Source organism: Notolabrus celidotus, chromosome 1 (genome assembly GCF_009762535.1).
Source record: "Notolabrus celidotus isolate fNotCel1 chromosome 1, fNotCel1.pri, whole genome shotgun sequence".
In the NCBI taxonomy this organism is placed as follows: Eukaryota; Metazoa; Chordata; class Actinopteri; order Labriformes; family Labridae; genus Notolabrus; species Notolabrus celidotus.
Window position 1 is genome coordinate 35,165,353 of NC_048272.1, and position 23,447 is coordinate 35,188,799.

The following is a 23,447-nucleotide window of genomic DNA, read 5'->3' on the forward strand; positions in this document are numbered from 1 at the left end:
AGAATAGAGAGGAGGAGATGAAATGCACGGCTGATGAGCGGGGATCCTGGAAGTGCTGTAAAAGCGGGAAATACGATGCTGCAGAGCGGACTGATCATAGGGCTTGCAGTCCACGTAAATTTGATACGTAGTTACATTTTGGAGGAGGTGTGCGTCAGCTATGTGCGTAGGCCTCTTCGTAGGCAGACTTGCGGCGTAGGCTATGCCGTCAATTCGATGCAGAAGTGTAAATCCGGCTTTGATGTCTATCTTTCACGGTTTGAGATAATTCTTGTGGTGTTTCGTCACAGAACAGTTCGTCAGTGGATACTGGAGTGTTTGGTTCTGTAAGTTATAATGATAAGTGAGGGATAATAAAAGGTAACGGGTGGTTTTCAAAAACAGAATCCCAACAGGGTGAGACAGGGTGATCCCACCTTTTACAGCTAACAACTAAATTTACAATCAAGTTGACCCTAAGTATCGATCGAAAGATGATTTATTTAAACAAATATCATTTAAAGATTTATACAGTTAACAAACAGTCCCTCCGTTCTAAAGGTGGGAAGAGTTTTGTGACAATGGTATTCTTATCAGCCTCTTACGGGTTAAATGACATTAAACTTAACATTTTCATTCATATTAAACCCCTTAAATTGGGCTGCTTTGACTGTTATATATAACACTAGAGTCTTAGCATTATTGTAATTGTTTTGATCCTTTACTGATACAGGAAATAACAGCAGCATCCCCGTCGCTTCTCTGTAAGCATCTGTCACCAGCCCTTTGAAGCCTGGTTTATACTTTGCCACTCAGCTCCTAGTGTGTTTTAACATCCCTCAGTAATTTCTGCACTGTTTTCCCACTTCTAATCTCCTTTTCTCTGCTGGTAACCGCTCAGCCATTAACACCAATTTGAATATTGTGCTCTCCAAATGAATTGAGAGTAACATTAAAAACATCCTCTGTGTTGTTGAGTAATGTTTTTGTCCCACTGTTAACAGGAAGAGGTGAAATCATTAACAGTAAACTAGATCCTATTTGTAGATTGATTTGATGTGACGTGTGTGATCAGGGTGTCCCCAGTGTTGCCTTTGCTATTCAGATTTAATCATCATCATTATGGGGTTTAAACCAATCAGAATCAAGTATTTAACATAGCGGGTGATTAGTAAGAAAGCCGTGTTAGTAATAAGTGTTATTATTGCAGACTTGCTGAGAGAATTCATGAACAGTTGCATAGCACACCTCAAAAAATGTGTTTCAGCTAAACAGTCCCTCCAGGAAGTTGTGATTTCACGATCGCAACTATCAACGCAAATTCAACCAATCAGCGGGTTTTTTTCGCGGCCTTGCAATTTTATACAATCACCGCAACTTTCCCGCAAATTTGACCAATTACCTTAACCTCAGCCCCTGTACGTCATCGGTTTCGTCATCAATTTCACTTCCTTGGAACATAAATGCAAGTCCTCACTTGATCGGCACTTTTTAACAGTAAAACACGCACGGAGAACGAGTGAGAAGCGAGGACAGTAGGCAGGACAAGTGACGATGACAACGTTGTTATTCATACATAATAGAGTTATTATTTGAGGGGCTCAGTGTTTGCTTGGTCAACTATCTGCAGCAGGTGTGCTTTATGATCCAGCTCTCCCCTCCTCCATGCATCTGTCTCATCTTCATTGATGCTTTTTACCCCCGGTGTGCGTTAGTGACAAAGACACAACCGGGGGACGTCTGTTTAATATTTGATGTTTGACGTTGTTGCCGCCATTACCGTAAAAAGCTCCGCGTCTACAGCTTGATTTAATCTAGTTTGGTGATACATCAGACACCAAAGTAAGTTTTGATCAACTCCAAGTCATCAAAGATGCAGATGCATTTCAGAGTGCCGTGAACTGACCGTCTGTCAAGTGCCTCTGTCACTGCGAGGTGCATTCAGGGACTGTCGTAAATGTGCAATTCAGCCCTTTAATGGCATTTTTCTGTGAATCAAGAGAATCAAAATAGTCACAGTGGCCACATCAAGAATGTTTTCTAAAAACAAGCATATTTACTTGCCCCTGACATAAGCAAAAAAAAAAAATTGCAACTTTCACTGCATTTTTTTCAAAAAGCTGTCGCAAAATCAGGCTTTTTGGGCTGCAACAATCACAAAAAAATCTGATGAGCTTTGCATTTTTTAGATTTTTGGTCCTTGTTACAAAAAGGGTCCATGACAAATGACAACATGATGGCTTGAGTTTCAAAGTTGACAAATATGCGTTTATTTACAAAAACTAGTGACAAACAAAATCTCTGGAGCATAAAGGGAAGAAAAATCCCAAATGAATGAATCCAAAATCTCAACACTAAAGACACCTCTCTCAGTGAGAGCTACCCTCAGACTCACTCGGGAAACATGGTGGTCAGAGGAATTTAAGTGCTTAACCCCTCCTTCTAGACCAACCAACTGTTGGGATCAATTAACTCCACTTTGCCCCAATAAATCCAGTTCCAGTAAATACAGTTCTTACCTTATACAAATATACTACATTACATCACTGACCATTTCACCCAAAAATGTCCTTCATAACCCCCTCCCCAGTTCATGAATAAAGGAGCATAACCTCTGACTACACTCAACATGGTCCCTTCCGTTATCAACACACCTGAGCGTACTCCCCCCTCCTCCCATAAAAGGAGGCTGTACTCTCAGCTCCTGTTCAAACACTGAGGCTGTGGAGGAGCACACTATAAACCCCAACGGTACTTCTAACTCATAGCCGTTAAGGGTACAGCACTCAAAACCAGCTATTTAGTTGAATGAACAATTCATTATTGAGTTATCCGAACAATTAATGTTGTTTTAATTATATTTGGCTCAATTTTATTGAGTTAATATCCATGTCCAAATAAAAACTTTTGAGTGTACAGAGGGTTGCTGTGTATGACGTCTTCAACCTCACCACGTAGGTCTTCACACACTTGAAAAACCACAATGGCTGTGCTTCACGAAGCGGCAAAACTAAACTGGAGACACAGGGATTCAGAACTACAAAATAAAACAGTAAACACAAGACTACACTAAGAAAACACAACAAGAGACATGGATCACTAAACACTCAAGAGAGACAAAGGATAATACAGAATAAACACAGGGAGGAACAAAGCTGGACTGCACGGTGGTGCGGTGGGCAGCGTTATTGCCTCACAGGGGGTTCCTGGTTTGAGTCGCCGGTCGAGCAGGTGCATTTCTGTGTGGGGTTTGCATGTTCTCTCTGTTCATGCGTCGGTTCTCTCCGGGTACTCCAGCTTCCTCCCACAGTCCAAAACCATTCTTACCAGGTTAATTGATCCCTCTATATTGCCCGTAGGTGTGAGTGTGTGCGTGAATGGTTGTCTGTCTTTCCATGTTTGTCCTGTGATAGGTTGGTGACCTGTCCAGGGTGTACCCTAACCCAGCTGGGATTGGCTCCAGCCCCCCATGACCCTGAAACAGGATAAGCGGTAAAGATAATAGATGGATGGATGAAACCAATGCATGAAACACAAGGAACAAACTACACTAACCAAACCATGACATGTACTCAGTTTCATCTAGTAGCCTATGTATGAATAAAAAATATAAGAACATTTAACTAATAGATTTGAGTTGGGGAAACTTGAAAATTAAAAAAAGAAAGAAAACAATTGAGTAAACTGAAATCCTATTTTATAATTTCAATTATACTCAGAAATTGTATTTCCACTACTTAAAAAACTCTTATATAATCAGTTACCACAGACTTGAGTAATTTCAACTTGTTCGGGTTTACAGTGCAGATCAGCACGGTTTGTGAGAGGAAAATGAATAAACAAATTACTTAAACAATGTCTTAATGGGTCTTTTTTTAAACAAAAGTTGATTATTGCAGTGGGTAAAGTCTCCACAACAATCATGGGGGGAAAAAATGTGTGTGTGTATGTGTATGTGCTTCACCTTGTGCCGTCCACATTCAGTGACAACATCTTTGTCACAGTCCTATAGGTTTTTATGCGATAAATGATAAACACAGTCTTGGACAAATTCAACAAATAATACATTTAGTCACATTGTCCCATATCCCCAAAGAATCCCACCTTGGTTGAGTCCACAGGGTTAATAATTTTCTCCATTTAAAAAGATTATTTTTGTTTTGAAAAAATGAGTGTACCTCATGCCTGAAGGGAAGTTATTATCTATTTTGTGGCTGAATCAGTTAAACAGCTGAATTTTGCCTTCAGTTCTGTGTGTTATTTTTCTGCAGCAACAACATTCCCCACAGGCTTAATCAGAGTTCAAGCTTTTGCTGGACTACTTTCATTCATTTCACAGGGAAACAGCACTTTCTGTATTTGTGAAAACATTTTGTGAATATTTAGTTCTTATCTGATTACAAAGTTTTCTAGCTTTAGGATATATATATCTATATTTTGTAGATGCTAATCGTTATTTCAACTTGTGTGCTCAGAGCCGATGAACAGAGAAGGAAGGAACCTTTGAAAGCAAATTAGTGACCACACGGCAAAGCTTTTGTTTTCCTACATGCAGGTTGTATTTTTGAGATGTTTTTGTGCCTTTAAAGGGCTAAAGTAAATATCAAATATGTCTGTGTTTGTGTTTCTCCTCAGTGGTGGTGTTGTACGTGCAAGGCCTGGGGACCAAAGAGTGGAGAGAGGTGAGTGATGTGTTTTTAAATAAGGGCTCAGATGAAATTGTTGTTCTGCTTTCAAATTTCTGTATAAAGCATATCGGTCACAAACATTACAGTGATGACGGAGCCAATCAGAAAGTATACAAAGGGTGGAAGATCAATTGGTAACAAAAAACAAGATATATAATAAAGAGGTATGTTATTATTAGTAGCAGCAAAGGTACAGCAGGGGTCTACAGCATTGTTATCAAAGCGGATCAGAGAGGTTGGCCTTTGTTTCCTGAAGCCCCTTGGACAGTTGGTGTTCCTTATGTCCACCATCAGTCCATACATCATGCTAACCCTGAAATGTTGAGTGTTTCTCTTTGTTGCAGAGAAGCTTTAAGTGTCTGCATTGTGTTTTTGTTCCATGTTCAAAAAAGGTGGCAGACCTATTCACTGTGCAGCCTTAAGTGTATGACTAACTTGCACTTTCACAAACTCTGAGCTCTGTTTAAACTCATGGTCCAAAAAGCACATGGCACAAAGCCAATCAGGACGTGTCCAACCACAGTTTGCTAGTTCAGGGGTGTACAATCTGGGAAACATGTGAGGCACAGGACATTATGAAGTTGGATGAAGTCCATTGATAATTCAAAGGTGGCTTTTGGGTGTAACATGAATCCAACCAATCAGTGTGTCTGGTCTCACTCACCTTCTCGAGTCAGGTTCGCCTATAGGTTGGCATAGTTACAAAGCGGATTTCAGCATTTCTACTGAAATACACCAAGTTTGAGCCTGCATAATTCACTTCTCTTCTTGTACTGTGCCCCTTAAAATTACAGAAAACAGGCAGGTCACTGCAAAAGTTCTGTTGATTTATGCATTGATGTTAAATCCACAGAAACTCCCTCTGAACAGCAGAGATGACTTTCCAAACGGACAGTCAGGCACAGCATTAACTTTATTAATTATTTAAAACTCGGGACATTCCAACAGTATCAGACAGGATCTGATATTAACTAACATGTCATGTGCTTAAGTTTTATAAAAGGTAGACTGTTAATCTGTATGTCCTTATTTTTGCTGTCTGATCTCTGCACTGTGTATTTACTCACATGAATATCTGTGGGCACACTAGTCGATGCCATTTATAGTTAGCAGTTTGAGGATTGTAACAAAAAAGCCCTTCAGTTGTGTGTTTTGTGTCTGTGTTTGTTTCTGCATTTATTCAAGAGTGCACATGACAGAGAGCTTGATGGTCTTGTTCTGGAGTTTTTAGCCCATGCTGCTTTGAGCTGAAGCAGGTGTGTGAAGAGATAGTGGTGACTGTCCTTATCCTCTGGTATCTCAAGATCATCCCCGCACCACATCATGATGATGAGGGAAAGATACGGGCGTTTACAAAACCTCTGTCCTGATAAAAACCTCAATCGCACTGTAGAAAAAACCCTGTATCCTAATGAGTGGGAGCACTGCTGTGCCTCTCTGTATATGTGTAACAAGCAGAGGACTGAAGGTTGACTCTAATGCTCATAACTGTCTCACTTATGCACCCTCTCAATAGCAGGAAAGCACATGGACTTCAGACTGCAGACCAGGTTTTCATTGGTCTAAAGCACTTTCCATGTCTTCAAGATATCAACATGCCACCTTTGCGCCTGACCACACCTCATTTCAAGACCAACACATACCATGGGTGCATTTTTTACTATTTACACAAAAATAGGTGCTGGGTGTTAAATGACGACTGCGTCAGGTGGAAAATAACTCTGAAATTTCCGCTACTGGGTGTCCGTAAGGGTCCTTTAAATGTGACATTCAAGAGCATACATGCTTCTTTTTCATGTTTTCTCTTGGTGCATGCACACCTTCATGCATGTAAGGGATCCTCATAGTGGTATTGAGATTAATTTGCTTCAACCTGATTGATCCTTAAAGCTTCACTAATCTGATTTTTAGCTTCATAAACAATGAAAGGTCTTCACATTATGTGGTGACATTCTCAAGGAGTCATCTGCAAATCTTATTCCTCAGCACTATGAAGCTTTTAAGATCTGCTTTACAATATCTGTTGACCGTTTCATTGAAAAGCTCTTTAAAAACTTTTAAAACGACCTTACCAGTACAGGTTGCTTTTTTTGAGAGAGTGTTAGAGTACAACCTACTATACTCCACTGTCTTCATTAGATCATCTTCTAAAAATCCTTTGCCTATATGCATCATGACGTTGTTATATACCCAATGATGTTTTACTTCAGTAAGTGTTTTCAATCAAAAAAAGGGCTGTGAAATGCTCTGCCTTCAAACTCCCTGCAGTGTTTTTAATAACAAATGAATATTAACATTGTATTCTGCAGTAATCTCTGCCACCTGCCAGCAGAGCTACACACACACAGGAAGTCAAAGTGCCGTTCCAGCGGTGCCTGCTGTGTAAAGTAGTGATTGTCAAAATTACCACTTACATGTTGGGTAACACAAAAGTTAAACACTTCACTCAAGTCGGCTTTGTTCATTCAGGGAGGATTTAACCTCGGCTATAGACCTGCTGCAAAACCCTGTTACTGAAGAATCAGAAAGCTGTGAGGTAATAAACCCAGGACCTCGTCTCATGATGTTGTTTAGTGGGAAGTGCTAAAGAGACACTATGACGTCATTTAATCTACTATGTCTGGGTCTATCCATCCATCCTTCCATCCATTCATCCATTCATCCATCCATCCATCGACCCATCCATCCATCCGTCCCTCCATCCATCTTTCTGTCCATCTGTCCGTCCAGCCATCCATCAATTTATCTGTCTATCCCTCTATCAACCCATCGATCGAACCATCCATCCATCCGTCCGTCCATCCATCCATCCACCCATCCTTTTTCTCCCAGCCACGTGCTTTATCTCTTCCTGGAGGATCCTGATTGATTCCAGTCCAGCTGAGAGATATAAACCCTCCAGCCTGGTATCCTTTGTACCTAAGGGTTTCTTAGTGGACATGCCTCTGAGGGACAGGAGGCCTCCTCCTCAGCTAAACTGGCTACTTTCTTTATAAAGGAGCAGCAGCTTTACTTCAAGCTCCCCAAAGATGTCTGAGCTTCAGGATCGTGGTCCACCAGATGGTGTCCACAGTTTCATCCGCTTGATCCCTAGGCAAAGCTCTGGACCATAGGAGAGGGTTGAAACTGAGATCAAGTGCTGAATTTATAGGTTTTCTTTTCCAGCTCTGCTCCTTACTCATAACAATGGTTTGGTACCATGACTGCATTGCCACATTACTGATACCACACCAGACTGCAGGCTGAGCTCATGATCCCTCATACTGTCATGCCTGATCACGACCCAAAGATACTTTCTCTTCTTTACTTGAAGCAGTGACTAACAGGGCGTTGTTGGCCAAGCAGTCTAAGCGTGCCCCATATACAGAGGCTATAGTCCTTGTCACAGAGGACGCTTGTTCAACTCCTGGCCTCTACCATTTGCTGCACGTCTCCCCCCATTCTCTGCTCTTCACACTTCCTGTTTCTCTTCAGCTGTCCTATCAACTTGAAGGTCCAGGCGTTCATCCTCTTACATTTGCTTTCAGTTACACTGGAGGTCACAGTCTACTGAAGTCTACAAAGCCTCTTTCTCTGCAAAAAGTGGAGAAGTCACTCTGTGGTTCAAAGCTGGATACTTCTCTCCCTGGTCTTAAGAACCAGGGGCAAGGGACAGGCATGACAGAGGCCAACACCTGCTGTGAATGCTATGATTTGTTAGGGACTACATTGCTTGTAGCAATGGTGCTGGGAGTAACTGCTAGTCCTGTGGTTGGCCCCGTCATGACCCCATTCATGAGTCTCGTCCAAAACTTTGTTCTAAGATAGCATTCACAAGCTTGTCTTCTCAGCCTTTTCTGATATCCTCCTGTTAGCTCTGTGCTCTCCTCTCTACCCTTAACCTTTGAGTAGACATGTTGTTCAGTATCTTGTACCAACCTCATCTCAGAAGAGTTACGTACTCCATTTGTCTCCCCTGCACTCTGCTTCAAAGTCTGACTATTTCACCGACTTTCCTTTATGGCACACTGAGCTTAACCAGCAGCACTGATATTAAATCTAAAAACTGCTCCTCTATGATTTTGACTGAGAGTGTTGGAGGACAGAAGATGACATTGAAGGTAACGACAAAAAGCACAGTCATTCAACAAAAAGGCAACAAATGTCAGAAAAGAAGGCTGAAGTGAAGATAACATTACTTTAAAAGCATTTGTTACCCTCAGCCATTTCATTATCACACAAACAAGCTGAAATATAAAAACTGTCCTGTGCATTCCTGCAGTAAGGTCAGAGCTAAAGAGTGTTGAATCAGACGTGGAGCAATATGTCCTGTGACGGTCACACCGATCAGAGTGTTTTAGAGCAAACAGAATGCAATAAAAACTAAGCCCCTCTGTGAAGCCTGAGCTGCCAAATATAGGAATTCATAAATTGGAAAATCATCCGAGATGCTTTGGAAGGTCAGCCCTAATACAGCATGGCTGTGTAAACATATAGAAAACCTAATTTTTCTGTGCGCCACACTCTTTCTGCTTTCTGCCTCTGTGTCTCTCCAGCTCTGTTTTGCAGTAATTTGTGCTCCGTGTTATCAAAGGAAATCAGTCTCACCTCAGTGGGGGTCCAAACACACACACATAGATCTCAGTGAACCTCAATCTGTCTCACAGGGAGAGGATGCTTTCAGGACACCTATATACGAACACGCACACACACACACACATTTACGCACACACACACACACACACACACAAATATTTGATACACCCACAGAGTGGTATGGATCAATAGGAAATGGCTCAGCAGCACGTCACTGTAATTTCAGCTATGACGCACTGAGCATCACAAATCAATGGGAACACTGAGCTGTTTTAAAAGATGCACAACTGATGAAGCTACAGCAGACTGTGATAAAGAAGTGGATTAAACCTCCACCAGTTCTGAGAAACACACACTAATGGAGTGCCAGTGGCCAAGTGGTCTGGGATCGCCCCACATACAGAGGCTTTAGTCCTCGTTGCAGAAGTCGCTGGTTCAACTCCCCGCCTCAACCATTTGCTGCACGTCTCTTCCAGCTCTCTGCTCCCCACATTTCCTGTCTCTCTTCAGCTGTTCTATCAATAAAGAGGAAAATACGAAAGATATATAACTTAAAAAAAAAGAGACGCTAATGTGGAAATCATTCTTTCAAAAGGCTGACCATATGGAGAGTTCATTGTCTAAAACACTAGTTTTATGTCCTCTCAAGCTCAAAATGATACTCATTTTGTAAACTGTGGTCTTATTAAGCGTGAGGGAGAGAAAAAAACAGTTTATGCTATACAGCATGGCAAATCAATCCATCTCTGAATCTGTTCTCTGTCATTTGATGACGATGGAGCCTATGGGGGCAAATGTTGATATTTCAGGGCCTCCTATTTGCCCCCTGGTTGTTTGGACAATTGATGACAGATCTTCACGACGAAACTTCCTTTTTCTTTTTCTGGTCATTGTCTGATCAGAAACCTCTCATCAATCAAGTTGAGCTGGAGAAACGTCTGTGACCTGACCTTATGTGAATTTTTGTCTGTCTGTAGAGATCAGAGGTCTGATTTCTGAGATTGCATTCTGACCAACAAGTCTTCTTTTTTTTGCTCCCCACATGAACAGTTTCCTGCACACAAAGAAAACCCACTGAAGACGATAGATGTCAATGCTTTAAAGAAACGGAAACCAGAATGCTTCAAGTAAATAGATTATGTTCCTCTTGTACGGATGCTGTGTTCATTTGTAGATATCTGCGTATAGAGATTATTTTGTGTCTGAGATACCAGAGAGATCAGAGTAAAGTTGAGTTTTCTTAAAATCGCTTTCTTTAAAAGTATATATATTTCAGGTTTATCTGATGCTTGTTTGTGTTTGTCTTATTTTGTGCTGTAATTTTTTGGAAGTAATTGACTCTAGACTTTCCTGTCTAGTGTCCTCCGATTAATACAGTTTCTGTGTTAGCTCGACAAACAAAGACAAAAACAAAAAAACAAGCACAGAATTGAGAGATTGTGGCAAAATGTCTAGTCAAGAAACCAACATGGTCAGTTCATCCATGTCCAAGCTGCGTGTGAGTTTTTCACAAATCCTGTGAGTGTGTGAAGCTCGGTGGGCAATTTGGGAGAAACAAACAGGAGTCAGCAGGAGTTTTAAGTATTCGATCGTTAAAATATCAAAGCTTTGAACTCCCTCAAACACATGAACCTTTACTGCCTCACTCATTGTGCAGGAGAAGTCCTTGAGTGAGCGTCGGGAAGAGGAGTGCCACACACCTTTGCCCATGTCACGAGAAAAAGTAGATGAAGAAGAGTCTGTGAAGGTTCACAGTCATAAAGGCCATGGTAATTCAAAGCCCATTGTGACTACCTGAACACACCCAGGACTGTTAGAGGCTTATATTTTCTTGCTCTTGTCAGAACTGAAGAAGCCTTTTGGAGGAGAGGTGAGACGTCTTCAAGAATTTCTACCAAGTCCAGTAAGAAGAAGAAGAAAAAGAAGAAGAAGAAGAAGAAGAAGAAGAAGAAGAAGAAGAAGAAGAAGAAGAAGAAGAAGAAGAAGAAGAAGAAGAAGAAGAAGAAGAAGAAGAAGAAGATATACTTTATTGATCCAACAAGGGGATTTCAATACGGACATGCATCCAAAGACAGATGGGGCTGCACAGAAATGAGTGCCCTAGCTGTCAGGGGTTTGGATCTTTGCTCAAAGGCACCTTGGCAGTGCACAGAAAGTAAACTGGCACCTTTTCAGCAAACAGTCCCTCTTTCTATGCTTTCCTTTGTACGAGGACTTGAACCAGCATCCCACCTTTTCCCAAGCCAAGTCCTCCCTGACTGAGCAACTTCTTTCTCTTATTTCCAGTTTAATTGTCAGTGTTTGACTGTGACAGATTTCTGCTCATGGAGGCAAACTTTTCAAACCTTGCAGTGAGTCGAGGAGAAAATATGTTGCTGGGAGCGAAAGCACAGTAATCCCATCACTGATTTAAAAACAGTGCGGAGTAAATTCTGGAGTCTCCATCTAGGCAAAGATATCAGAGCTGGAAAATAACATAATATCCCTCCTGTGCTTCTGTCTGCAGATAAAAGTTTATCTGGGAGCACCCTAAACTTTATTTTCCTCACTGCATATCTAAGCAGCGAGCCAAAGCTTCTCTCCTTTTGCATTTACAATTCCAGGTCAGCTCTGCTGCTGATTAGTGCAGCTACAGGGGCACATGGTTTGGCTGTGAACATATTTTCAGCTGCTCTTTATTTTTATAAATCTGGGCTGATTGAAGAGCAGAGAAGCTTTCTTTAGGCCTGGGTTGCCAGGTTGGAGTCCAGCCACAGTTGGAGCTCTTCCATATGGTTCCAGGTCCCACTCAGCGGCCCACTTCCTCCGCTTACAGTCTCCTTGGACAGTAATATAGCTGTCTGTCAACAAGCTAAAGGAAAACGAGCAGCGTCCCCACGGCACATGTATTGTCACCAGCTTGTAGTATGTGGGCTGTCTGAACACATTGGCAGATTGGGCTTGCGGCACTTTTTGATGCAATTAGCAGAAATCTTATTCTCACACTAATGTGGAGGAAATAATTACAGCTCTGCCAAAACAAACTGTCTTGGTTTTTTTTTCTTGTGGAAAAAAAACACAGAAGAAACTTATCCAACAAAAGGAGAAGCTGTTGAAAACAGAGCTTATTAAAAGATACTTTTTGTCAGTGTGTGTGTGTGTGTGTGTGTGTGTTTGTGTTTGAGTGTGTGTGTGTTTGAGTGTGTGAGATTTGAGACAGAGAGACTCATATTCCATTATATGAAACCAATCTCCCACTCTGGTTCTCATCTCTTTTTGTGCTCGGCTTGTTACCCAAACACTCCCTTCTCTTTGCTCGTATCAGAAATTATTTTACTTCTTTGTTTGTGAGAGAATGACTTTCTTCTGAGATCTCTTTTTCTATTCTACATTAAACTGCATCATTTCAACCTGCTCTCATCCCAGATCATCCAATATGGTAGCTTCCCATTGGATTTATGCCCAAAATATGAACTATTTACACCTACAGCTTAATTTTGTGACTCTGTCTTGTAGCTTTCACTTTGATGTACCGTTGAGGTCAGGTTAAGTTCTATGGAGAGCTCTGTTGTTACAGACAGGGAGGAGAGGAGGGAGAAACAAGCAAGAGACCTTTAGAACATGGTGAATCCTCATATATTGTTGAAACCATTCTAAGTTACAACGCCACTGATAGTTATATGCAAAGATTAGTCTTGTTTATTAAGACAACATTAGTATTGTTTGAACCAAAATCTATTTTCCTTCTCTGCCAAATTTGTTTTCTATCAATCAATCTTTTTTTATAAAGTGCTAAATCCCAACAAACTTTATCCTCAGACTCTTTCCAAACAGAGCAGATCTAGACCGTACTCTATGTTCTATTATTAACAAAGACCCAACATCAAGACAGGATAAGATCCAGAGAGAGAGAGAGAGAGAGAGAGATGATAGTGGTGAGACAGATAGTAGCTGTTTCTGCTCGAGTCCGGCATGTCCACAACAGCAGTCCGTCTATGGCAGCAACTCAGAGGAACCTACAAGACAAGAGAGCTCGGGGACTCCAGAAAGGTCTATGGTTAGTAACTTTAATGGGACAGAGAGGGTTAAAGTAAATGAGTGTGTCAATGTGCCAGTTCCCTCAGCAGTCTAAGCCTATAACAGCTTAACTAAGAGCTGGTCCAAGCCTGATCCAGCTCCAACTATAAGCTTTATCATAAAGGAAAGTTTGAATCCTACTCTTAAAAGTAGATAGGGTGTCTCCTGGACCTGACTTGTAGATAATTCCAAAGGAGAGGTACAGTGGGGCAAAAAAGTATTTATTCAGCCATTGATTTTGCAAGTTCTCCCACTTAAGGCTGATTTATACTTCTGCGTCGAGATGAGAGAGGTTTGTAATTTTCATCAGAGGTACACTTCAACTATGAGAGACAAAATGAGAAAAAAAAATCCAGGAAATCACATTGTAGGATTTTTAAAGAATTTATTTGTAAATTATGGTGGAAAATAAATATTTGGTCAATAACAAAAGTTCAACTCAATACTTTGTAACATAACCTTTGTTGGCAATGACAGAGGTCAAACGATTCCTGTAAGTCTTCACCAGGTTTGCACACACTGTAGCTGGTATTTTGACCCATTCCTCCATGCAGATCTCCTCTAGAGCAGTGATGTTTTAGGGCTGTTGCTGGGAAACAGACTTTCAACTCCCTCCACAAATGTTCTATGGGGTTGAGGTCTGGAGACTGGCTAGGCCACTCCAGGACCTTGAAATGCGTTTTATGGAGCCACTCTTTCGTTGCCCGAGCGGTGTGTTTGGGATCATTGTCATGCAGGAAGACCCAGCCACGTTCCATCTTCAATGCTCTCACTGATGGAAGGAGGTTTTGGCTTAAAATCTCACGATACATGGCCCTGTTCATTCTTCCCTTAACACGGATCAGTCGTCCTGTCCCCTTTGCAGAAAAACAGCCCCAAAGCATGAGGTTTCCACCCCCATGCTTCACAGTCGGTATGGTGTTCTCGGGATGCAACTCAGCATTCTTCTTCCTCCAAACACGACGAGTTGAGTTTTTACCAAAAAGTTCTATTTTGGTTTCATCTGACCACATGATATTCTCCCAATCCTCTTCTGGATCATCCATATGCTCTCTGGCAAACTTCAGACGGGCCTGGACATGTATTGGCATAAGCAGGGGGACACGCCTGGCGCTGCAGGATTTGAGTCCCTCTCGGTGTAGTGTGTTACTGATGGTAGCCTTTGTTACTTTGGTCCCAGCTCTCTGTAGGTCATTCATCAGGTCCCTCCGTGTAGTTCTGGGATTTTTGCTCACTGTTCTCATGATCATTTTGACCCCACGGGATGAGATCTTGTGTGGGGCCCCAGATCGAGGGAGATTATCAATGGCCTTGTATGTCTTCCATTTTCTTACAAATGCTCCCACAGTTGATTTATTCACACCAACCTGCTTGCATATTTTAGATCCACTCTTCCCAGCCTGGTACAGGTTCACAATTTTCTTCCTGGTGTCCTTGGACAGCTCTTTGGTCTTGGCCATGGTTGAGTTTGGAGTCTGACTGTTTGAGGCTGTGGACAGGTGTCTTTTATACAGATAACGAGTTCAAACAGGTGTCATTAATACAGGTAACGAGTGGAGGACAGAAGAGCTTCTTAAAGAAGAAGATACAGGTCTGTGAGAGCCAGAAATGTGCTTGTTTGTTATTGACCAAATACTTATTTTCCACCATAATTTACAAATAAATTCTTTAAAAATCCTACAATGTGATTTCCTGGATTTTTTTTCTCATTTTGTCTCTCATAGTTGAAGTGTGCCTCTGATGAAAATTACAGACCTCTCTCATCTTTCTAAAGGCTGATTTATACTTCTGCGTCGCCCCTACGCAGCAGGGGCTGACGCGGACATGAGCCCCACATACTTCTGCGTCGATGTGTCGGTGTCGCGCAGTAATTCTCCGCCGAAACGCCTGAGGGCAGTGTGCTCTCTCTGATAGCCGGTCTCCTACTTCCGGCCCGCTACGATCTCTGTTTACTTTTCCACATCGATTCAGAGCGTGTTATGCTAATCTACAGCTGATACATGTTGCTGTTTATCGTACAGACATGATTACATGAAGAATAGAGAGGAGGAGATGAAATATACGGCCGATGTGCGGCCGATGTCCGGGATCCCGGAAGTGCTGTGAATGCGGGAAAGACAAAGCCGCCGAGCGGACCAATCACAGGGCTTGCGGTCCGCGTCGGCTCTACGCGGAGTTACATTTTGGAGGAGGTGCACGTCAGCTACGTGCGTAGGCCTCTGCGTAGGTACGGGAGCAACGCAGACCTACGGCGTAGGCTACGCCGTCAGTTCCACGCAGAAGTATAAATCAGCCTTAAGTGGGAGAACTTGCAAAATCAGTGGCTGACTAAATACTTTTTTGCCCCACTGTACCTGATAGCTGAAGTCTCGACCTAAACAACCAAACTGCAACCCTGTCAGACCAAAATCCCTATTATTATAGATGCATACACAAAACTCTTAGAATGAAAATATTTACCCTAAAATTTGACCAACTTTTAATACCTTCTTAGCATCTGAAATGTGAGCTGCGTCCCGTACATTGTGTGACCAGTACACCAGTGTAAAATGCAGAGAGAAGTATTCTGTTGTGTGATGATATAGACCCAGCAAATGGGGCTCTAAGAAGCAAAAGGCCAGTTGCACAAACAACGATGGATACATACTGTAGCATGGCGGACCAGTATATGGATGTTACTCCCAAACGCTTTTCTCCCTCATTAGACCATAAACATGCAGTTAAAGATGAAGATGGTTCAGAGTTAAGTAAATTAACCTTGTTGAGTGCTGATTTGATTGAAGACAATTCAGTAATTAAAGATGACAGGCTATAAGTGGAGGAGGGTGAAATCTAAATCTATTGGCTTCACAGTCAGAGAACACTCACGGCCAAATTCTACCAGATCTGTGTCCGGTCTGTCTCTGATCAATCTCAACAGAGCAGATTGAGGGGGACAGGAGGTCAGGCACCAAAACAAAATGAAAACATCCGGTTAATTTTCAGAATAAAACACTCTGTGTTATCACCAGATCATATTTCACTTCACTACAACAACAAACCGTCATGATGAGGGGAGCCAGGCCGGGAGTCAACAGGTCAGAGGTTTTCAGAGGACCATAAAAACAACATGGATAAAGAGAGGAGGAGGAGAATCCTTGACTCAGTAATTACAGCAGGAAAACCTCAGTCACATGACTACCGCTGTCCGGCGATCCTGTTCCGTGGGTGTTGTGGATCTGAGACAGACTGAACACAGATCTGGTGGAAGTCCTGGGCGTCTGTTTAAAACATACAGTCTATGGTATCCACTGTTGAACTGAGACAGACAGGTACTTGAAACAGATGAACGAGCACTATCCAGAGGGATGTACTGGAACAAGAAATGACAGTGTTTGAGTTGCAGACGTAAATGTAGCACTGAAAAGGAAGTCTTGGCTGGAAGTCGTTTTCATAACTGCTGGATAACTGAAATATTGGTGTCCATCCCCAGAGGCATAGATCAACTCCTCCTGTCAAACGATGACAGAAGATGATTGTTGATGGTTTCCTGGATTGTGGCAAATTGAACTTCCTGGTGGTGTATTGTTAATAAAGGTAAAATAACAGCAACAGGAAGATTGGACGTCAGGTGTGCTGCGAAAGTTTTTACACTTAGAGGCTAAAATTGCTTTATATACTGTATGAAAGATAGACATGGAAAACTCCCTTCTTCAATAAGGGAGGCTGTTTTAACACTCTGTAGCTGTGGTTATTTTTAAATTGATTTTAAGTATTGAAAATTGTTGTTTGTTGTGTATTCAGAGTTGATGTTGTTCAGGCCCTGCTTGAGCCTCTGGAGAGCTCGCTCTGGCTTCTGAAAAGTTACTAACTGTTTTTCTGTTGTATGTTACTTGTGTAAGTGTTTCAGACACTGCTGCCTCTCTCTCTCCCACTTCATTAGCTCATTTCTGACAGTGCCTGCCTGCCAGCCTAACCTGTTCCCCCAGGAGGCACACAGCCATGCTAACCTACTTTCTCAACAACTTCTGGTGAATAACAATAATAATGATGCTATCCCCATTTCAACTGACATTTTGTGTCCACATTGTGGGTGCGTTTCTGGATCCCTGATCCATTGGAGCCAGCTCACCCTCTGTCTGTATCTGTCCTGCTTTCTGTCACACTATGTTCTCCTTAACGTGTGGACAGCTCATCACAGATGCAGTAGACTCAAATACAGAGCAGACCACCCTGATTGCCTCTGGGGTGCCTGGCTGCTTTCATGCTCGCACCACAAACCAGCTCAGAGGCGTGTACGCACACATACATGTAAACACATGCACTCACACAAATTAATGGATCGTCTCGTGTCAGAAACCCTCAAGTTTCACTTTGTTCATCAGCCACAAAGAGAGGCTGGATTCATTACTGAATGCTGCTTTTCTTCTGTGCTGCGTCATCTTTGATTGAACTTGATGCAACTTAGCATCATGCAAGGACAAAGCTACGTATATGCAGAGACTGTTTATGTTACTTTGCACTAGCCTGGAGTTTGATATCAGAGGTTGATGAGGATGCTCACATTAGTTTACTGCATACAGTAGCCAGTGAACCACTTCAGTGACAGCAACACTAAGTACTGATGTTCATACACATCACATTTAACAGGAGCTCTCCATTCAGCTCCATTCAAATACAGAATTTAAAGGCCAGTGATGCAACACAGGAGTCATATTTTTAAATCAGAATTGCAACAATAGTACAGCTACCTCCTGCTTGTACCTGTCAGAGTTCTGAAGGAGCTTGTTTACACCTTGTTTTCATCCTGTTTGGAATCTGTTGTCTCATCTTTGCAGCTATATGGCAGCTTGTACAAGTCAAGATGACAGAACTTGACATGTGGAATATGGTCAGGGTGATTGTTGTATAAAGCCTGATATCAGGGTTTTACAGTTCTGGTCTGTAAACATAAGATTTTTCATGCAGCAAAAAAGGGAATGCACTTTCTTCCTTTTAATTTCAATGAAGGAGAATGCCATAAAAGGCATTTTGCATACAAATTCTATAATCCTCTTTGTTACACCAGCTTCTCTTAAATTTACATATGAGTGTTTGTGCTCAAAGAGAGGGAAGGCCAGCTGTGAGGAAAAGCCAACACAGTAGATCATGAAATAAACATCCCAGGGTGAAGATTGTTTTCTTAAATAAACAAATAACAAAATCAGAAATAAAAAACATCAATAATATGATTGTGTGTGACTTAAGAACTCTACATAAACAGCAACAAGTCTTTACAATAAATCCCAAATCTCATTACTATGAATAAGATCCACAATCCTTTTATACCAGGGCTGTCAAATTATCCTTTTTTATTAATCATGATTAATCACATTTTTTAATTCCATAATCTTGCATTTTTAAACAGGTTTTAAGTCAATTTTAAAGGTGACATATTACACCTTTTTCATCAATATATATTGGTCTAAGAGGTCCCCAAAACATGTCTTTAAAATTTATTGCTCAAAAAACTCTCTGAAATCAGATTTTGGCATGCCTGCAAACCCCTCTTTTTCAGCCCTGCTCAGAACAGGCTGTTTTCTGTGTCTGTGCCTTTAAATGAGAATGAGCTCTCTGACCACACCCCCCTCAGGAAGTGGATGTGGCCTCGGCTCTCCAGCACGTTGATCTCTAATGTTTACATGTTGGCTGAATATACACGGCTGCTCACAGACCCGCGTTACTTCAACCCTCTGAATTTGATCCAGAATCTGATCCTGACGGAGAGGCGCCTGCAGCAGGACCTTTCTGAACGATTGGTCACAGATTTAGTGTTTCTTGTTGTTTTATTTGTCAGTATGTCGACGTGTGTCTTGGTACACAGCTACGAACATGTAGCTATGTGGCTATGCTAACTAGCACTAGCACTTTTAAATGAAAAATAAAAATCATGCACTAGATCTTCAAATCTGCAGTCGTGAGGAGTAAAACCGACCTTTGTGTTTATTAAGACAGCCTACAACTAGCATGCCTCCCTCCTAAGCTCCTTGTTAGCACACGTGTGCAGGTAATGAAAAACGGAGGAGGAGTTGAGTTGTATTTTATACAGTCTATGGGCTGAACAAGCTCCGAGCTCTGACTTCCGTTACAGACCGGATGTCATTGTGACATATTAAAAACACTGAAAACTGAAACGGCTCGTTTCACACACATTTACAGAAAGGTGGAGAAATCAAAACAGGGGCAGAATGGATTTTTTTCATTCTCGGGGGGTTTGTAGACATGCCAGGGACACATATTTCAGGTAGAGAACCATTAAAAAGTCCATTTTGCATGATATGTTACCTTTAACAATGTACATCAATTCTTACCATAGTCTTAATTTGGGAATCAAATTACTGTCAATGTGACATTTGAACACATCACATCATAGTGTTTTATTTACCTTTGCCCAATCTTCATATTTTCCAGCGGATTTATACACATCCCAATGTGACCTATAACCTCTATCATGCCGATTTTAACACCAGTTTTAACATTGGATCACTATTTTGAATATTTAGGATTTGCTACAAAATTTGGATGAGATACCACAGCTGCTTTTAGTGGAGGAGGAGGATGAGTGTTTTTTCAACCTGAAGACAGTCGAAGGCATTCACAAGCAACTGACCACCAGAATTCATCTTTGTGCAGTTTACTTATTGTTAGCTGGGAATTACATATTATTCAGAAACTTTGTTAGACAACTTGTGCATCTGTTTGATCAACTCAGGATTTAACATTACGTCATGGGATTCAGAGCAGTATGAAAGGCTAAACGTTATGGATTTTTGAGTTTTAAAATAGGTGCAACTGGGTCCTCAATAAGGACAGCTCAAGGAGGTTTGTTTCTTCTTGCCCTCCATAACCTTACTGCTGCACAGCTTTATGATTTCCCACAGGACAGCTGAGGGTCATGATCACAGAACATGTGTGTTAAAATCATGTATGGTGTTAAAAGGAATTTGTGGTAACTCATTATTAACGCATTAACTTTGACAGCTCTACTACTTATGCAAATGAAAAATGTATAATTGGTGTTGCACTTTGGATGATGTATTTGCTGCGGATAATGTGTCGTACAACTCAGCTTTCTATAAGACAGGATTGCCAACAAAGGCCACAGTCCTGCTCATCCTCTGCATTGCATTCCTGTGAGCCACAGATATTCCCCTCGCTGAAAGAAATCCACTTCACCAGCAGAGATCAAAACTTACTGTATATACATCGCGGCCTCAAAGGAAGACCCTAATCCCCACCATAGTGTCATCACACACACTGCACAGAGTGGGAGTCACAGAGGAGGAGTTATTAGCACAAGGAAAAATAGGTTCTGGCTTTACATCTTGACCCTGGATTTTCCTTTGGGTGGTGAAGTTTTATCTCCAAGTCCAGAGACATGCTTGAAGGGAGCTGGAATTCTAAATTGGTGGAATATGCTCAAGTCATCCATGACAATATGTATGAAAAGAGTCCTCGGCATGAAAACAGAACCTTCCCATTTTCATTTTCTCTTAAAGAACTGTTCATACGGATAGAGAGTTCACAAGGGGGGGTGAGAGGCTAGAGCTTGACACAGACACACTTATCTGTAAATGAGCATGTTGATGACTTTTACAAAACAAACACAAACATATCATTGTGTACAGTCATTTTGATTAAAAAGCTTAATGTGTAATTGTCTCCGCTGAGAGGGCTTACGTGTATTTTTAGGCAGTTCAAATCATGCAGCATAACATCAAACCTATATTTGTTTTTCCTTGTAGATTTGATGCATGCCTCTTGTGTTCCCCCTGTTCTTTCCTTTTCTGAAGTTTCAAAGTAACAAACAACACAAAACAAAGGCCAAAGGGAAAATAATTGACAGCCTTTTGGAACCACATCTGAAAAATGAAATCCCTGCAGGTCCTTCTTAGTATTCGTATTTATGGGAAGCAGAGGGTATGGACTTCCAGTATGCTGCTGTCACTGCTGGATCAAAGATCGTGATGCAACAGTGAGCCAAGAGGTCTGCCCCCCTCCAGACCCGTAAATCCAGTCCCATAAATCTGGGCGCTGCCGCTGTGAAGTGAGGGAGAACAGTTAAGAAGTAAATATGAAACAAAGGGCGCTCATTTGAGGCTCAGCAGAGCAGAGAGGTCTTTTATTTTCTGTCCAAGACGGCAGCTACTACCCTGCTCCACCACAGGGATGAAACACTGCGGTGGCAGGAGGTATTATTTATCTGTCATGTAAAGTATGAAGGTGCATCTGGAATTTACGTACAAATATAAGTCAGTTACTCATGTATTTAAAGAACAGTGACATAGAAATGTGCACATCAACATTTGATTTATTTCCTCCTCACTTTAATAATGTTAAAACGTTCCATTCCTTTGAGGACTGACTGTGACTGCAGCCAAAAATCAAGTTAAAAGTAAAGCCATTGCAAAGGGAGAAAGGATTCATGTCTGGAGCTCCCATGAGTCACTCTAACAAATTGCATTAATGAAGTCTTAATTCTTGAACGTCCCTCAGTCTCTATTTGATTGGATTTATTTTTATTGATTAAGTGTTTTGAGCAGGAGCCACCAAATCGTTGATCTTAATTGGGTTGCAAATCAATCACAAAGCATTTCAGTGGAAAGTAATTTGTTCATTTTCACCACAAATGCTTTCCTCAAGCTATTTTCATCTATTAACTAGATATGATTTAAGATGCACAAGCACTGCTCAGGATTGTGATTTGTTTTGATGTTACAATATTTAAAATAAATATTTCTCAAGATTACAGTTTGGCTTTTTCCCAAGCAAGATCTGTTTCAATGGCTCCAGCATGTTCACAATATGACATTTGTTCTGTACTGCCAATCAGGTAATGACTTCTGTTCTCTGACTCTCTGACTCTACCCTCATGATGTGCATGCCATGATTAAATCATGGTGCTGAGTGATTGCATGATGTCTTTAGTGCCAGTCACTTTCTGATGGTTTCCCTTGAACACATGTTTTAGTCTGTCGTGATGGGAGGTGTCAGAGCAGGTGATTAAGGAGCACCCGTGTAGTGAGTCTGACTGACATCCATCCCTAGAGATTAGTACCTGATTGAGACGATCTTGTCTCAACTGTACAGAGTTTGACTGACGGAGGAGTGCAGGGGAAGAGGTGGGGATGGGGGTTGTAGATATTTGTCAAATCAATACCTCATCACTGCCACCTGCCTGACAGCGTTGTCTTGTGAGCGGATTGAGTTTGTGATTGGGGAACAATCAACGAGGGAGTCACTTATGTGAGAGGAAGCTATTTACGTTCAGCACAGTATGACAGGAAGTGTCGCCAAATCACTGCCAAAGGTGACACCGAAATAGAACCAAATGTAATGTTTTCCTGTCAAAGTCACTTTTCCTGCTCCTCCACACCGTCCAGGTTAACTACCCCAAGGGTCTCTGTACCGCTATGTCCATCCACCCCATGGCATTTCCTTTTCTCCATTGCTATTTGGTCCTAGTTATCGGGTTTCTGTAAGTGTTGTTCCTTTTTTGACTTCTGAATTTGAATCAACCTCATTCTGAGCATCGGTCACCTGCCTGCCTCTTGAGCACAAAATCTGTGCATATCACCAATCCCACGGTGCTGCATTATATCACACCACATTGCATTATATTGAATCAGATTGCATCAAACATTACCATATCATACCATATCACATTGTATAATATCATAAGACATTGTCATACCATACCACATCATACCCCATTATCATACCATATCATACTGCAGTGTATAGTATGATAGAATATATATATCTTTTGATATCCTGTCTTATCACCCTGCTTTCTGACTGATCTTCCGGTTGCGTAAGATGCTTGATTCTGATTGGTCAAAACCCTTGACAACGGTTATTAACTTTCACTAACATGAGCAGCACCAGAGTTAAACTGATCACACGTCATGTCAAATCAATCCACGGAAAAGAGTTCCGTAGCTTCTGCTTGTTTACACCATAAACCATGAGGTGAGGGGAAACCGTTATCTTCCACTAGCATCAAAACAATTTGGCTAAAATGCTAGTTTTGGTTAGCATGCTAAATCGGCAGGCTAAGCAACATGGACATTTTCATATTGCATCCTGTCCATCAATATGATCAAGGAGCGGAGCAGGTGAGAGAAATTT

General features: G+C 41.5%; 1 protein-coding gene across 1 annotated transcript in view; it reads left to right on the forward strand.

Annotated features, from left to right (window-relative positions):
* LOC117818480 (copine-9-like) overlaps positions 1–23,447 on the forward strand; it is a 193,761-nt gene that overhangs the window by 34,792 nt on the left and 135,522 nt on the right. The window contains exon 3 of the mRNA XM_034691429.1: positions 4,615–4,661. Within this exon, the coding sequence (XP_034547320.1) occupies positions 4,615–4,661 (47 nt within the window). The remainder of the gene's footprint in view (positions 1–4,614; positions 4,662–23,447) is intronic.